General features: G+C 41.1%; 1 protein-coding gene across 3 annotated transcripts; it reads left to right on the top strand.

Moving 5' to 3' along the window:
* The first annotated feature begins 5,817 nt into the window (after positions 1-5,817).
* On the top strand, positions 5,818-16,337 carry LOC127343416 (LEAF RUST 10 DISEASE-RESISTANCE LOCUS RECEPTOR-LIKE PROTEIN KINASE-like 2.1). 3 transcript variants are annotated; one of them, XM_051369546.2, is made up of 4 exons: positions 8,214-9,206; positions 10,255-10,362; positions 12,311-12,349; positions 15,040-16,337. In XM_051369546.2, the coding sequence occupies exons 1-4, from the start codon at positions 8,483-8,485 to the stop codon at positions 16,170-16,172; spliced, it is 2,004 nt and encodes a 667-aa protein (XP_051225506.1). In that variant the 5' UTR covers positions 8,214-8,482; the 3' UTR covers positions 16,173-16,337. The 3 variants fall into 3 exon arrangements, with proteins under 3 accessions (XP_051225508.1, XP_051225506.1, XP_051225507.1); XM_051369548.2 differs by lacking the exons at positions 8,214-9,206; positions 10,255-10,362 and adding an exon at positions 5,818-6,611; XM_051369547.2 differs by lacking the exon at positions 10,255-10,362 and having other exon boundaries at positions 8,220-9,206.
* Positions 16,338-17,552: the final 1,215 nt, after the last annotated feature.

A 17,552-nucleotide genomic window follows, 5' to 3' on the forward strand; every position in this document is an offset into this window, starting at 1 on the left:
GGTTCGATTAAACCTAGGTCTACTAGGGAAAAAGCTTATCATACTAGAATCCATAGTCCGGATCGAAGGTACCATGGGGCCCACCCGGCCCTAGGCTAGGTGGGTTCCCCCATTCCGGAACTTTTCGTACAACCGAAAAATCCGGAACTTTCCAGAACCATTCCGATACTTCCCATATATATTCTTATAGGTTTGTCGCCCTTACAAATCCATCCATGATATCCCCGAATTCATTCCGGACACTGAAAACACTGCACTTGATATTTCTGTATCCTTAGCGGCGTCAAACCTTAAGTGTGTGACCCTACGGGTTTGCGATTGTGCGGACATGACTATGTCCATAGCAATGGTTAATAGAGGGATCTGGAGATCCATATTAACCTCCACATATTCAACGATGATCTTATCAAGTGGACCACTTATGTCATTCATATATAATTTCCATGTCCTGCGATATCTTAGTTACCCGAGATTTGATCGTTGGTATCTTCATACCTTGTTCTTATCTCGTTACCAGTAAGTACTATTTTCTCGTTGTGATAGCGCACCCTCATGTGACCTAGTCACGGACTTTCAAGCGATTGAGTTTGTATCACTGAGAGGTCCCAGAGAATATCTTTCTGTTACTTGGATTGACAAATCCCACTCTTCATAACATACAACCCAACAAGTATCTTATAGAATACATGCGAGATAGCTCTATGATCACTCAATAACGAAGTGTGCAACAAGCTATGCATTCTTCCAATACCCCAGGAGTTGTATAATCTCATAGTCAAAGAAACAGTATAGATGACAACGGAAAAGATTCACAATTAGAACTATGTAACGCGATCAATTGCTACACTTTAACTAGGCCAAGTCCATCATATTATTCTCCTTAATAATATGACCTCGCTAACAAGTGACACTATGTCCATGGCTATGGAAACCAATAACCAACACTTATTTCACGAACTAGTATGGAGACATATTAGGGACACATTGGGTTCATATTCCACACATGTATTATGTTTCTCGATAATACAATAAGCACGGTATATAAAAATTATCATGAACATGGATTGATGATAATAAATAATCCTTTGTTATTTGCTCTTCGACACCAAATCCCTTCAGTCTCCCAATTGCACTCGAGTTAATAATTCTACTTAACATATGGTTACGATTCAACACTTGTAGACTTTAAGTGTCCAATCATGTTTTGCTCGTGGAAGAGGAATAGTCAACATATCCTTTTAGATATGTGCGAACAATGCAAATCTTTATATCACCTTTACTTGAAATTCTCACATATATAATATGTGAAAATACTTATGTATTCAGAGCTCTTGTATGACCGTGATTTTACATGAATTTGACAATAGATCGATTATCTAATTCAATTCATTAAAATCATAACAAGATCCATATATAAGTGGTTTTTATCCACACTCCCTTTTTTGTGTAACTCTATAAGTAATCACAAAATAGTACTTCTTTTGTAAATGCCACCACAACAACAATAGTTCTCTAACTATTTCCTTCATGTTTATAAGTTTCCTATCTCGAGAAATTCATTTTGTCATGATCTAAAAATGAAGCTTTGCTTAGATGTAAATCCTTTCATCTAACTCTTCATAACAATCATGAAATATTTGATACTTCTTAAATACCATGACACGGTACCTTCTAACAATATCTATAATTGATGCATCTTCCATATCAGTAATTTTCTGATATCTTTTGTCAAAGACAAAATATTGAACAAATCATGTCTAAATATATCCATCGATAAAGCATATAACTTAGTCATAGTAGATGTTTCGACATCTTCTTTTATCAATAACTGTTATTAGGTATTGAAGTTAATCAATAGCATTACCCTGTAACATATATAAGAACCAAATATCGTAATTATATATTCCAAACATATATTTTGACTAATCTTTCTAATTGTGTATTTTAGATTATAATTCGCTTTATACTAAATCTTAGCTTCGCCTTGATCCCTAAAGAATCTTTGAATTCTTTATTCTATTTGGAACAACTAGGCTATACAACATCTTTCCTTAATATTTATATGCTGACTTACATATAAAATACTAAGAACAAAATTAGAGCTCCCACTCATTTTCTTGCAAACATATATATCTTTGTAAAATCGATTAAAATCCAAATTCTTTGATCTTTATCAAAACAAAGAGTTCTATTTCCGAGATTCCTTGCTTAAATCCTTCCTTTAAGCTTGCAATCCTTTATTAGTATCATTGGACCTTCAAAACTTTCAAATTGTATTAAATAAAAAAATTCATTAACAATACGTTGTTGAGAAAATTTTGTTTTCATGTCCTCTTCATATATAAAATATGTAACGATTACTAATAAAACCCTAACGGGTTCATAGTTTCACCATGGAAGATAAATCTTCTCATAGGCAGTTCCCATTGAATTTGTCAGCAATAAATTCGCAACTACTCGAGCTATTTGTGAATAGTTGACACTAATCACATCCGTTATTCAAAAAATTCACCTTTTATCCATCAAGTATAAACTCTTTAGATAAATACTAATAGTTCACATATAGTTTTCTATTTGTGAATTCTATTTTGGATTCAATGATTATATGCCATCTCTAGGAACTACTGGACCTATCATCGCTTCCTCATATATAATTCGTAGGACTAGTCATCTTTTATTTTTCAATAAAAGTATGTTCATGATGGACTCATAATTTCTTCAAACGGTTGCACCCAAAATCCATGTCCTGATGGTGCTCCTCCGGATGGAGACATAACCACGTACATGTCCAATGGATAGCAAGATGGGTAACCTGCAAAAATGAAGCATTTTTTTGTCTTGTTAAAGATATAATCATTTCAGACACGCCACATTGCCCATAAGAGAGCACATATACCAACTCTAATTTGTTTTTTCACTCTCTTTTGTATACCATGAATCCAATTCCTGAAAAAATTAGTGATATTTTGGGTTGGTGATATTCCAAAAGACATGTGAACAACCCGCCAAACAATCTTTGCAAGCGGACAATCAATAAAGAAATATTGTACTGTTCCATCTTTGTCACAAAAACAACATGACTTATTACCGTGTCATTTCCTCTTAATGAGGCTGTATTTTGTAGGAATAACTTTCCGGTGCAAGAACCACACAGAAATCCTTATTTTTAGTGGTGTTTTAAGTTTCCAAATATATTTTCTTAGATAAATAGTATGCCCATTCAACAGATCGAGATACACTGACTTAACTATATACCCTCCTGATACAGTCAAGCACTAAAGCATCATCTTCATTCCATAGGTTTACATGTACCAGTTGGCCCACCAAACGCAACCATCTTGTCCACTTATATTCGCTAAGATTTCTTCTAAAAGCTATATTTAGAGTAAATTCTGCAAAAACATTTGCAACTAGGACATTTTTTATGTTGTACTATATTGTATAGAGATGGATACTATTGAGGTAGAGGCTTATCTCCTAGCCAAACATCCTCCCAAAACTGAGCATGTAGGCCATTCCATATCTGAAAAAAACCCTAGCAAAGAACTCTTCCTTTACTTTCATCAAACCTTTCCAAAAAGGCGAGTCAGAAGGTTTAGATTCAACTTGAGATAGGGTACTAGAATGTAAGTATTTATTATGCATCAGCTCTTTCCACACTCCCTTTTTGTTTAAGAGTTTAAATAACCATTATCTACGTAAACACTTGTTTTTTGATATCCAAGACCTCCACCACAAGTCCCCCTTGATCCTTAGGTTGGCATATGATGTTTCACTTAGTTAGTCTATACTTTCTTTTGTGTCCATCACTTTGCCAAAAAATTCTCGATCTAAAGAAGTCCAATCTCTTACACACCCCTTTGGGTATCTCAAGAAAGGATAACATAAACATGGGAAAACTAGTAAGAGCTGAATTAATAAGAACTAAGCGATCTCCATACGATAGTAGCTTACCAATCCAATTACTCTGCTTTTTCTCAAAGCGGTCTTCTACTGGTTTCCATTATCCATTCTTTAGCTTTCTAAAATGTATGAGAATCCCTAAATAACTAAAAGGTAGAGAGCCAATATCCCACCCAAAAAGGTCTCTATATAGATCTTCTATTTCTTTAGCCCGGCCAAAACAGAAAATATCACTCTTGTGAAAATTATTTTTTAATCCTGAAAGTTGTTCAAAGATACAAAGAATCAACTTCATATTTAGAGAGCCTTTTCTAAATTTTGTTCCATAAATACGATGGTATCATTAGCATATTGTAACATAGACACCCCTCCATCCACTAGGTGAGGTATTAACCCATCAATTTGGCCATCCTCCTTGGCACGTGCAATAAGAATGGCAAGCATATCCGCTACTATAGTAAACAATAACGGGGAAAGAGGATATCCTTCTGAAGACCCTTTTGAGTTTGAAAGTAATACCATATGGCATCATTAACTCTAATCCCAACGTTGCCATTTGTAACAAAATCATTAATCCACTTACACCATTTACGGTCAAAGCCTTTCATACGAAACGCTTGTTGTAAAAAAGACCAAGTCCTACTAGAGAGAGATCTTAGATGCCCAGGAGGTGGCCCTGGAAGGTGGTTCACAAGGTCGGCTCTTCGGCCGACGAAGTTGCGATGGTGGTGGCTTATCTCATTGGTTGTGTGGACGGCGAGGGATCGTACGTGGTGTTGGCAACAACTCCCAAATCATGTCATGGAGGTCTATTCTGGTGGTGGCGAGCGAACCGTGGTATCTTGGGGTTGTCGAGGGTGATTTCACGAGAAAGTCTAGCGCTTCGGCGCTAGCAGCGGCGATGCCTCTGGGTATTGTGACCCTCTTTGGGTGCATCTATGGTTACCTCTTCACGCTAGGGGTCTCGGTGAAAACCCTTGATCATTTCAGTCTTAGAGACAACGACACTTTGTGTCATCACCCTCTTGGGTTGTAATCGTTGAGCCCTAATATTTTTCAGTCGTGTGTTGGTGTCATCAGCGGGCAAGCTCATATTATGATTCGAAGCTCCTTCGGCTCCGACGTGAGGCGGTCCTAGCGGCATCCTATCTTATATACATGGCTTAGTTGTCACCGTTCTCGGTCCTCATCAGCCTGGAGCGAGAGGATAGGTGGTCCTCTCCGAGTCTCTAGCAATATCTTGGTGTGTGCAGTTCTATGATGTTCGATGCTTTTCTAAGGAGGCGTGATGTCTCTCCTAGTAGATATTCTAGGGAGTTCCTTGCAGGCGCATGACTACTCCTGTTTTTATCTTTGATTTTATTTGTAAGAGGGTTTTCTCGTCACTTTAGATCAGCTCAGCAATGTTGTTTTATTTATAGACTGGGACGAAAGCATGCTTTGGGGACGTAAGACTGTGCTAATTGGATGATAAGAAATGCAAAAATAATTAAGCAGGTTGAGCAAGTTTATATGCATGCAGGGCAATCTTCAAGATGTTCTTAAATGGTTGAAGTACACCGGGGTGCAGGGAACAAATATGACCTCTTTTTGTACATTCTTGTAACTTAAACAAAAAAAAAAGTACAAATATACAGCAAGATCCTACTGCTTTCGTCGAAAGAACACTTCTAGCCAACCTCTCCTACCTTGTTCGTAAAATCTCCTCATTCCCATAATTCTGAGATAATAAGTTGGATTATAAACTCTGTGACAACATGTCACCATCGTAGAGAAAGCGATGGAGAATTGTAATTTGGAATCATGGAATGGAACAAAGAAAAGTCTTCGAATGGATGCTGCTGCGTTGAGTCGTGGTCATGTTGCACCAAATTTCCACATCCATTGGAGCCAGGCAACCAGGACTAGCGATCGATTCCTCCCAGTACTACTGCCTTATTCACTACCTCGTTCGTCTGCCAGGCACTTCTTCCTCCTCCCTCCAAGTCCAAAGTCCCATACCATGCATCGTCTGCTCCTCGAGGCCCTTTTCCTCCTCTTCACCGCAGCCGACGCCTACGCCGCTTCCTGCAGCAACGCCACCTGCGGCGGGCAGACCATCACCTACCCCTTCTGGCTCGCCACAGGCCCCAACTGCGGCTACCCTGGCCTCGGCATCTCCTGCCAGGAGAATGCCCCCATCCTCGACGTCCAATTCCATCAGTACAGGGTCCTGCACATCGACTACGCCAATCACACCGTCTCCCTCGCCGATGTCGACGCGTGGAACACGACCTGCCCGCGGCTCAGTTTCAACCTCTCCCGCGACCCCAAATCGTGGCTGCAGCTCACACCCTCCAACTCCAACCTCACCTTCCTTTACAGCTGCAAGGCCAACGTATCCCGGCCCTCCGCCGTGAGACTCCATGGGTGCCCGGGACAGAACACTCTCTGGTACGTGCTCCCAGATGATGTCGCCACGGCCAAATCTCTCGGGTATGCGTGCGACGAGGCGGTGACGATGCCGGTGCTGAGCTCGCATCGTCTGGGCAACCAGTCGCTTTTTGAGGTGCTCAGCCAAGGATTCGAGATGCGTTACGACGCCAAATCCGAGCAATGTGTCGCATGCGAGCAATCCGGCGGAAGGTGCAGCTACGGACGCACCGAGGAGCACAGCGGGACGGAGTTCACTTGTTTCTGCGACGATGGCGCTAACGAGCGCCAGTGCGGTATGTATGTGCTCCTTTAATTTGCTCCTTCAGTTCTATTCGATCTGGCATTTGCTCGACGAACCACGCGCGATAGTTCGATGTGTGGCTGCTGACGAGTCCTTCGGAGCGCTTGGCCAATCGCAAGTCCAAGTCCGCGTGATGGTCGTCTGCGTGGATATGTGGACTGGAACGTTCAGTCGATACGTGGGTACAAATGTTCTTACAATTAAGACACACCAATCCAAATACCTCAGTCCGAGCGTTCGGGAAAACCCGAAACTTCGGATCGGTTATTTCAGGAAAAAAATATTTCAGGGTTCAGAAAATGACACCCGAAAATTCATCATAAAATTTTGTACCTCAGGTTAGGGATCAGGTAATTCATTAATAGCCCAAATTACATTCAGTGAACAAAAAATATGACAGCAATCAGCAGCGTGTCTGCAGTATTTCTGCATTTTGACACCGCAAATGACAGAAGCAGCAGTATAACAACATTTTGACTACATTTCAACACTATTTTGACAGCACTTGGACAGTTTTCAACAGCAAACACTATAAATAACATAACAAAAAAAGTTGAACTTCGAAGTCCAAACAAGAAGTTAAGTCAATCACGACATGATCGTACATCACACAAGTTCATGAAATAAAACGACATGATCGTACATCACACAAGTTCATGAAATAAAACGAAATTGCATAACAAAAGTCTAGGAGCTGGGCGTGTGCATGTGCACCTCGTCAACTCCATCTCCATGGCTCTAGGAAGCATTAGACCACCTCAATCACTCTATGGCTTCAATCTCAAGTCCAAGGCTCCAAGGCTGCATAGGTTCCACTGATCAGATTAGGCAGATAGGCACTATATTATAGAATTGTATGTCAAACACTACTTCTAGTTTAGTAAGAGCGCTATGTTAAGAAGTTAAAATATATCATCACTGAATAAATTATTGACTTGCAATTCTAGCATGATTTCAACAACTAAAGTAGTTCTATATCATCATTGAATAAATTATTGACTTGCAATATTAGGCCCAATACACAGTAAGTCACTAACAATATAGTAGCCAAAATTATCCCAATTCGAGTTACTTCAGAGCAGGAACCAGTGTATCGTACAAAGATTATACAACATGTTAAAAATGTGTAATGCTTGTACATGTAGGCTTTAAGATGATGTTCCAAGATTGATATGCTTGCTACAGTTTTGGAAGTGCAATAGTGCATACCCTCTTTTTATCACCTTTTCCTTTGCTAGTGTGTCGGCCACCAAATTCTTCGATTAGCTCTATAATTAATGCAATGAACAATTAAAAAAATGTGAGTTAGAGACAATGATGCGATAAAGGGTAGTATTTAAGGCTCCATCTTTTGTATCAATCAGTCGATATACACAGTCGTTTTATTAAGGTTTTATCATTCAAGTTATTAGCTTTTATTACTTCTTCCATCTTTATATTTTGAATCCAAAAGAGAGAAAAAAAAACCATTAAACGAAGAATAGAATACACTCACCTCCATACGCTCTGTAGCCAGCCTATCGTACCTACCATTTTTCTCTAAAATCTCCTCACTTGCAAAATTCTGAGATAAGTTGGATTATAAACTCGTGGCAGCAAGTCACCATAGCGCGGAAAGCCACAGGTGATTGTAATTTCGAATCATGGAATGGGTCGTCGAGTGGATTCGTTGACTCGTGGTCGTATGACACTGACACATAACGATGGAACCACTGGTCGATTTCTCCCAGCACGACTGCCTCGGTCGTCTGCCCTAGCAGATTCCTTTTCTCATCCACCCCTGGATAAATTAACTGGCATTCCTCTTACCTTTTGGTCTCTTCTTCCCCGTACGTCCCCCCATAGTGCAGGTGCAGCTAAACCATGCATCATCTGCTCCTCCCGGCCGTCTTCCTCGTCTTCGCCACAGCCGACGCCTATACCGCTCCCTGCAGCAACGGAACCTGCGGCGGGCAGAACATCGCCTACCCGTTCTGGCTCGACAATTTAGGCCCCAACTGCGGCTACCCGGGCTTCGGCCTATTCTGCGAGGAGAACACTCCGATTCTGCTAAGCCAACAGGCCCAACACCGGTACAGAGTCCTGCGCATCGATTACACCAATCACACCGTCTCCCTCGCCGACGTCGACGTGTGGAACACGACCTGCCCGCGGCTCATCTTCGACCTCTCCATCGAACTCAACCCCTACTACTCCTCGCTGCAGCTCACACGCTCCAACTCCAACCTCACCTTGCTCTACAACTGCAAGTCCGGCGTTTCCCGGCCCTCCGCCGTGAAGCTTGAAGGTTGCCCGGAGCAGAACACCACCTGGTACGTGCTCCCGGATGACGGGGTCACGGTCAAAGCGTACGGGTACGGGTGCGAGGCGGCGGTGACGACACCGGTGCGGAGCTCGCATCGTCTGGCCAACGCGTCGCTCGGTGAGATGCTGAGTGATGGGTTCGAGATGCGTTACGCTGCCGAATCCGAGCAGTGCGTGGCGTGCGAGCAGTCCGGTGGGCGGTGCAGCTACGGACGCCGGAAGGACGACGGCTGGTTGGAGTTCACCTGTTTCTGCGACGATGGCGCTAACGAGCGCCAGTGCGGTATGTATGCGCCCCTATTAATTTGCTCACCCAATACTATTCGACCTGGCATTTGCTTGGCGACACTTCGCCGTGTGGGGGTGCTCACAAGTACTTCAATACGCGCTTCGCGAGTCACGACTCAAGTCTCGCAAGCCGGTAGAAGTAGCTTAAAAAGCCATTTGCCCAATAATAATTTATTTTTAATATCAAGAACCTCAATATCTAAAACCGCTTGATCTTTTGGTTGGCAAATAATATTCCATTTCGTTAAGCGATACTTTTTATTTAGTTGGTCACTTTGCCAGAAGAAACGTGACCTATAAAAGTCCAATCTTTTTCTTACCCCTTTCATTATTTCAAAGAAAGAAAGAAAGAAGAAACATAGATAAACTTGTCAACACATCATTAATTAGGACAAGACGGTCTCCATACGAGAGTATCTTTCCTAACCAGCACCTTAACTTTCTTTCAAAGCGGTCCTCAAGTGGCTTCGATTCTTTGTTTAACAATCTCCTGTAATAAATTGGAATTCCCAAATACTTGAACGGCAGATTACCTACTCCAGAACCAAACAATTGTTTATAATCATTCTCAGCTTCTCTAGCTTTTCCGAAGCACAAAATCCACTTTTATCGAAGTTAATATTTAAACTGGATAGATGTTCAAATAGGAATAGAATGAGTTCATGTTAACTGCCATGTTTAAATCATGTTTCATAAAAATAATTGTGTCATCATCATACGCCCTTGCAATAAGAATTTCCAACATATTCGTGACAATATTAAAAAGCATAGGAGAGAGTAGATCACCTTGTCATAATCCCTTTAGAGTTTGGAAATAATGACCAATATCATCATTCACTCTAATACCAACACTCCCCCTTGCACAAACCTTGCTACCCATTCATACCACATAGGCGGAAATCCTTTCATGCACAAAGCTTGTTGAAGAAAATACCATTTGAACTTGTCATATGCCTTTTCAAAATCAATCTTAAACAACACCCCGTCCAATTTCTTTCGATGTAATTCATGTATAGTCTCATGTTTGGTGGACATGTTTCTAGTGCACATGTTTGGTGGACATGGTTGGCTAGGGATTACTTTGGTTGACATGTTTTTGGACTCTTTTGATACAATGGAGGAGTGGTGGCTATCCTTCGTCTTCCCCAACGGTACTAGAAGGGAATCGTTTGCTTCCCTCATCATGCTTGTTTCTCGGAAAATTTGAAATGATCGCAACACTAGAGTTTTTCGCAATGTATCTACTATACTATCCGTTGTTGTAGATAAGATTAAAGGAGCTACGGTGCTTTGAAGCGCCTCGGGTGCTAGGAACTTGGGATCTATCATAACGCGAGAGTGATCCTTTTGTCCCCGAGCAAAGCTAGGATTTTGTAACAAAACTAAAACTCCTTTCTTAATTAATGAGATGAGGGAAAGTTTTTGCTTGCATCCGTTTCAAACAAATAAAATAAATTTCATCAACTCAAAACCTTGGCAAATAGCTTACAGTCCAAGTTCTACAAATAACCAGACAACAACCACTTGTCACTTCCAACACCCTACTATGTATGGTGGGATGGAATAGACAACCTCATGATTGCATCACAAACCCCAAAAAAAATCCACTTGTAGTATGACCACGAGTTCATGGCTCCAAAGCTAACCAGGCCAACGTGCCTCCCTTCATGTGCTAGAGGAGTCGACGAGTAGAAGCCATGATCTAGGCGGACTTGTAAAAGGTATCGTCTTCATCTTTCATGACATACATTGAGCCTGGCAAAGTCATGCCCTCTGTAGCAGCCAACCATGATAGTGCATCGCATCGCCACTAGCTTCCAATTAATTCATCGACATCTTCAAGAAAATATAGTAGTTTTCCAGTCCAAATGCCATTAATAATGAGAAAACAGGAAGCTGGCCTATATAATGATCCTATATAATGAGGAAGTATTTCTCAAGCAAAACCTGTACATTACTACATGCTAAACTCCGCGTCCAAGTATTGATTGCCAAGCTTTGCCTGGCGCCGGTGATGGAGAGGCGATGCAGGTGGCGCGCCTTCGGCTCGCGCTAGTGTTTGTAGTTGTCGCTAGGTGGTCCAAATACCTATTTGTAATTTATATTACTTTTAGATCTCTTTATACTACTTTTGATAATTTTTAATAAATCGGTGGAATTTCGCAAAAAAATAGTATTCACTCGTATTTATGTCTTCATTTTGTTCTAACTAGACCAATGTGTCAGAATATTGATCGAGCCTTCAGTAAAAGAAAGAAGTGTCAGAATCCTCTACATAGGCTTATGCTCTTTTTTTTTATTGATCGAAGGTAAAGGCGACGTCTACATTATAGTTACATGGAGAGCCAAGCGGCAAAAAAACGAAAAAAGGGGGGTGGGGGGGGGGGGGGGGGGAATTCACAACCAGGATGCAGCCATGGCAAGGAAAGAACAAAGAAAACTTAATCTGTCAGCTGGACCGCCCACTGCCCTTTGTTTGCAGTTTCGTGATCTCTGTGTTTTATTTTTATCAAGGCCATTTTATTAATTAAAATTTAAGATTACATCCAATCTCTGCATAACCAACATGAACATGACTGTTCAACATCCATCATTTGAGTAAAAAAGATAAAGGCTCAATACATGTAATCAGCGTGAAACTGCATCGAGGCCTAAGAAGACGGAGCAAGCCTAAGATTATGTTGCCACCTATATCGGGTAATATAGCCCTTCGCCGTGCCAAAAGCTTTATATCTTCTGCAACCTGCCAAACAAGGAACCAACTTATGTAATGCTTTGTTGTTGAAGATTTCTCCATAACAGTTTCTGTTTCAGGGGGATGACATTCAATCAGAAAGAAAAAAGAACCAATCGGTTCATGAGAAAACTGGCAATAGGACCAAGTTAGTAAAATGAACCATATTTTGGAACAATCAAAAGTCGGAACTTTAAATTTAAAAAATCTTCGCAATTCAAACTTCCCCTTGATCTACGATTAATCTGTGTCACGGGTACATTGCAAGATATATACACAGCTTTCTCCCCGTAAAAACTAAGCTACATAGAGTTCAGTAAACTTGTATTTATCAACTCATGAGAATTTATGTTCACATAATGCAGGGGATATACGCTCTTTGCGCTTGAAGAGACAAAAACTATGTAAGTGGCATCTCTCATTCTCTACTTCATCCTTTTGCTTCTCATTTGTGCTCATATTTTTTTTAATAACAAAATATTATCTCAGAAAATTTCGTAGATGTGAATGATGGTCAGCGTCAGCAGAGGTAAGAGATCAGCAAGCAGAAAAAAATGATCTTTGGTTCAGCTTTTATTCGCCAAATGTGAGCAAGGTGTCTGCAAATATTGCCAGCCAACTGGCAATGATAGCCCAAACTTTTTTTAAGGGTGGGGGCAAAAGAGTTGCCTCCATTCGTTAAATAAGAAGGGGCGTCATGACATGACAAGTTTTAAGGTCCAAGGTCCAAGAGCAACAAACAAGATTGCTCTTCCAAAATTACATGACCCAAAATGCTTTGTCCCCGCAATGCTAAGAGAATTGGTGGTGGATCCAATTTTTTATTTAAGACTCTCGAGGTTCGCTCCTTCCAAACAGTCCAACTTATGGGCTTGGTGAAGGAGGCCATAGTTTTTCGGCTTTAGGAAGTCATGAAAGTACACCATGACTTGACGGTGAGGTTGGAAGTCCACTCTTGCGTTCGGATGGAGGGAAGCCCAAGCCAATCTTTGGCCAAACCCCAAAGCTTCTTGGTGAACCGGAAATGGGAGAAAAGTTGTGTCACCATCTCTTGAGTTTGCTTGCAGAGCGGGCAAAGGCCACAATTGTTCCAACCTCTTTTCTCAAGGTGGTCGGCCATCCAAAGCCTATTGCGAATAGCCAACCACGCAAAAAACTTGATCTTCGGTGGTGCCCAAGCCTTCCAAACCAACCTACTCATGCTAATAGCCATGGCCCCGAAGAGTTGGTCTTTATATGCCGACTTGGAAGAGTACCCACCACTTGGTGTTAGGTTACAAACAATAGTGTCTTAAATCTCCTCTTGGAGGTGAATGGAGTTGAGGAGGGCCGAAACCGTAATATACTCTTGATTGTGTGGAATAGATAAGGACTCATCCATCTTGATCTTGGAAATCCAAGAAGTGTTATGAAAAGCTTGTTTGACATTCCAGTTTTTCCTAGAGGAGGCATCGAAGAAAAGGGGCGCAATGTCTTTTAGCTTTTTCCCAAGTAGCCAAGAAGAGTCCCAAAAAGAGAAATATTCCCATTCCCAATGGTGATTGTTGTGGCGGCGTAGAAAAGATCCAGGTCAAAATCATTGTAAGGGTTACCCATCCCAACCCATAGCCTCTTGGGGTCACGCCATTGTAGCCAAGGCCATCTCAACTTAAGACCCCTTGCGAATTTGTCAAGGTATAGAATACCAAGACCTTAAAGGCGGATCGTCCTACATACCGCTTCCCAATTTAGCTTGCAATTTCCTCTGATAACATCTTTGGTGTCGGCGACCTATAAGAAAGCCCTCTCGTTTTTTTTCATACTAGCTAGGCAGCCCGGTGGAATGTTGAGTGGTGTGAGGTGGAAACTTGCTTGTGAGGTGAGCACGGACTTGACAAGAGCCCCACTGCCAACCACACTAATGTTCTTTCCATCCCAAGAGACAAGCTTTCCGACAATTTATCCTCAAGCATTTGAAAGTCGACCCTTTTTAGTTGACAAACCTAAAGGGGGGGCAAATATTTCATGGGGAAGGAGGTGCGGATCACGGGAAAGTGCTCGAGCACCACATCAAGGTCAATGTCATTGCATATAATTGGCACCACCCTGATTTTTTTTGGAATTTTGTATTAACGCCAGTGACCTCCCCGAAAGAATCAAGGGTGTAGGAGAGGTTTTGTATATCATACTTGTTGGGGGCCGCAAAGATCGCCGTATCATCCGCATAGAGGGAAGTTCTAATGATGGCTCCGCTCCCCCTAATTTTTTTGAGGAACACAAGATGAGTGGAAAGCTCAAGGATGAGTTGGAGAGGGTTAATGGCTCAACTCTCCAAGTTCAATCACACTCTCAGAGTCAGTCCATCGCCATTGAATGGAATACGGCTGATGAGTGAGGGTGATCTCCTGAACTTCAGGCCAGATGGTAACAAACCAGATCGGCACCACACCGCCGAAGTTGCATCCGTGCATAGAAGGCACGGCCTGCACATACCATATTAGGCCCTAATGGGCCCACGTAGAAACTACCAAAACCAGGAGCATGTGGCCACACGTTCCACGACTGTATCGCGCCGCAACTCCACGGGCTCCACCGCTGCTCTCCTATTCCACATTCGGAAGCGGGGGCAGCCGCCACCACGGTGATGCCAGTGGCATCGGCGACAGGGAAGAACTAGAGGTGGTGCAAGGTTTCCTTCGAGTCACTTCCCATGAAGGGTGATGCGAGGGACGGGAATATGTTGGAAGTAAACTTAAACTTGCAGGGATAACCCATACATTTGTGTTGCTAGATTAGTAAATGTTATTTATATTTATTTTGTAGTATGTCAGAATGTTTTATTATAAAATATCTTGTAACGCGTAAATACACCATTTCAATGGGACATCAAGTCCCTTGGCAAATTAAATTTCGAACTTTAATATGAACTGTTATTTTACCATCTATACTCTTTCCAGAAAACAGTAAATTATGAACAAGTATTAACTAATAGCATACGTTTCTCTTAATCAAACTCTACACCCTTTCTACCAATGTGGTATGCTAGATAGATTTCACTTCACAAATCTAAGTGCTATTGCAAGACCTCTTAATGCCTTTTTGCTTTTATGTGCAGATATAATAGCAGGCAGCTCGAGCATAATTTTTCTATGCCTACTAGTTTTTGCATGTTTGTTGGGCTATAAGAGATATGGATCCAAAATTATATCAAAGGTAACATCAAAAATTAAGTCCGTCATACAATATTGGACCGGGAAGATATCAAAGCGGACACAAAGGATTGAGTCTTTCTTACAAAAGAATGGGACGCCATACCCGAAAAGATTCAAGTACGCAGAAGTGAAAAAAATAACAAAATCTTTTGCTGCAAAGCTGGGTCAAGGTGGATTTGGTGCTGTTTACAGAGGCAACCTCTCTGATGGTCGACAGGTAGCTGTCAAGATACTACAGGCCTCAAAGGGTGATGGGGAGGACTTCATTAATGAGGTAGCCAGTATTAGCAGAACTTCGCATGTCAACATTGTGGCTCTTTTAGGATTTTGCCTCGAAGGATCCAAAAGGGCTCTCATCTATGAATACATGCCTAACGGTTCACTTGAAAGATATGTTTTCAATAGCAACTCTAGAGACGCAATTTCTATCAGTTGGGAGAAATTGTTTCATATAGCAGTTGGCATTGCCCGAGGACTTGAATATCTTCACCGTGGATGCAGCACCCGCATCGTGCATTTTGATATCAAACCCCACAACATTCTACTGGATGAAGAGTTCTGCCCTAAGATTTCTGATTTTGGAATGGCAAAGCTGTGCATAAATAAAGAGAGTATTATCTCCATCGGTGGTGCAAGAGGAACAATAGGGTATATTGCCCCAGAGGTTTTTTCAAAGCATTTTGGAGCAGTGAGTAGCAAGTCTGATGTCTATAGCTATGGAATGATGGTCCTTGAGATGGTTGGAGCAAGGGAGAAGAATATCAATGACAGTGAATCTAGCAGCCAATATTTCCCACAGTGGATCTATGAGCATCTAGATGATTACTGTGTGAGTGCTTCTGCGATAAACGGTGAAATTACAGAGATTGTAAGGAAGATGATAGTGGTTGGGCTGTGGTGTATACAAGTAAGTCCTAATAATCGACCAACAAAGACTAGAGTCGTAGAGATGCTAGAAGGGACCACAAGTGGCCTGGAGTTACCTCCTAAAGTGCTTTTAAGTTTTTTTGAAGATCGAGTTATGAGTTTGAGTTGATAAGCAGATATGTTTGTAATGTGTTGTTGAATAGTGGCAAACCTGCAATACTGCACATGTTAGTCAATAGTATAAATTTAAAACCTACATTTAGTGTTGAGTGGTCTGTAAGCAGTGATGGAACCATGAACTGGAGTTCAGTATTAGACTATTAGGGCTTATTCACGTGACACTACATTATGGCATAATCTGGATGAAATTCGCTACACTCTTTTGCCCAGTTTTGGTGATCAGTGGCTGAAGCTGGCCTGGTGCATTATATATAGAACATTTGGTTCAACTTGAAATTTCAAAACCCTTTCAAATCAATATAGCTCAACGGAGATTAAGATCTCTCTGGACGTGTGGAGGCTATCAACATCGTGTCTTATTGCTTTATGTGTGACCGTATTCTAAATATTTTACGAGCTGAATATTGGCTTGTGCTCCTGTGCTTGTTCGATTTTTAAAGCAAAGAGCAAAAGTTGTGATTACAACTTACAAGAACTAATCCACCTGCTTTCATTAGAAATGGGCCATCCGGTGAAGCTACCTGCACAGCCATTAGAGCAAGTATAATAAATTTTAATCAGCTTGCTACAATGATTAAAATAATATATTTGTGTCTAGTTGAAGGAGAAATAAGAGACGAGAGAATGTAAGTGAGTTCTTATGCAAGGGCTAGCTCTAGCACGTGCTTCTAGCACTAGTAGAAAACGGGGCTTTAGCACCGGTTGGTAAAGCCCATATATACCGGCTGCCCAACCGGTGCTAGGCGAACCGGTGCTAAAGGGGACACAAACCGGTGCTAAACTGTCTGCCGCGGCAGGAAAACATCCCAAAACGCTGCAACGCCATAACCCCGCTACCAGTGCCTTTTTTATATCTATTTTTTTTACACTTACCTCTCGTCAAATTACTTAACATGTTGGTCGATGTCACATTTCTTTATTGTTTGAATTTAAAATATTTTTTAATAAATAAAAGTAATGATGTAATAATAATCTTGAATAAATAAATAAACATTAACTTTTTAATTTGTATTATTTTTAATTTTTTAATTTTTAAAATATTCATTTTTCTACCAAACCTAAAAATTTGAAATCTAAAAATTTGGTAAAAGTAATAGTAATCTTTATGCAGGATGCAATTATTAATTTTATCTTTTTTAAAAAATTCTAAATTTATAGAAAAACTAAAATCTTCCTGCTTTCATATTTCTGAAATCTTTGTGCCTCTACTGGAAATTTTCTAACCTTTGCTCGTAAACTCGCGGCAGCTAGTCACCATCGTGCTGAAAGCGACAGGTAATATTGCAATTTGGAATCATGGGATGCAACGAGAAAAGGTCGTCGAATGGATTAGCAGCTCCGTTGACTCGTGGTCATGACCCCAAATTTC

The sequence above is a fragment of the Lolium perenne genome, chromosome 3 (genome assembly GCF_019359855.2).
Source record: "Lolium perenne isolate Kyuss_39 chromosome 3, Kyuss_2.0, whole genome shotgun sequence".
NCBI classification, from domain to species: domain Eukaryota; kingdom Viridiplantae; phylum Streptophyta; class Magnoliopsida; order Poales; family Poaceae; genus Lolium; species Lolium perenne.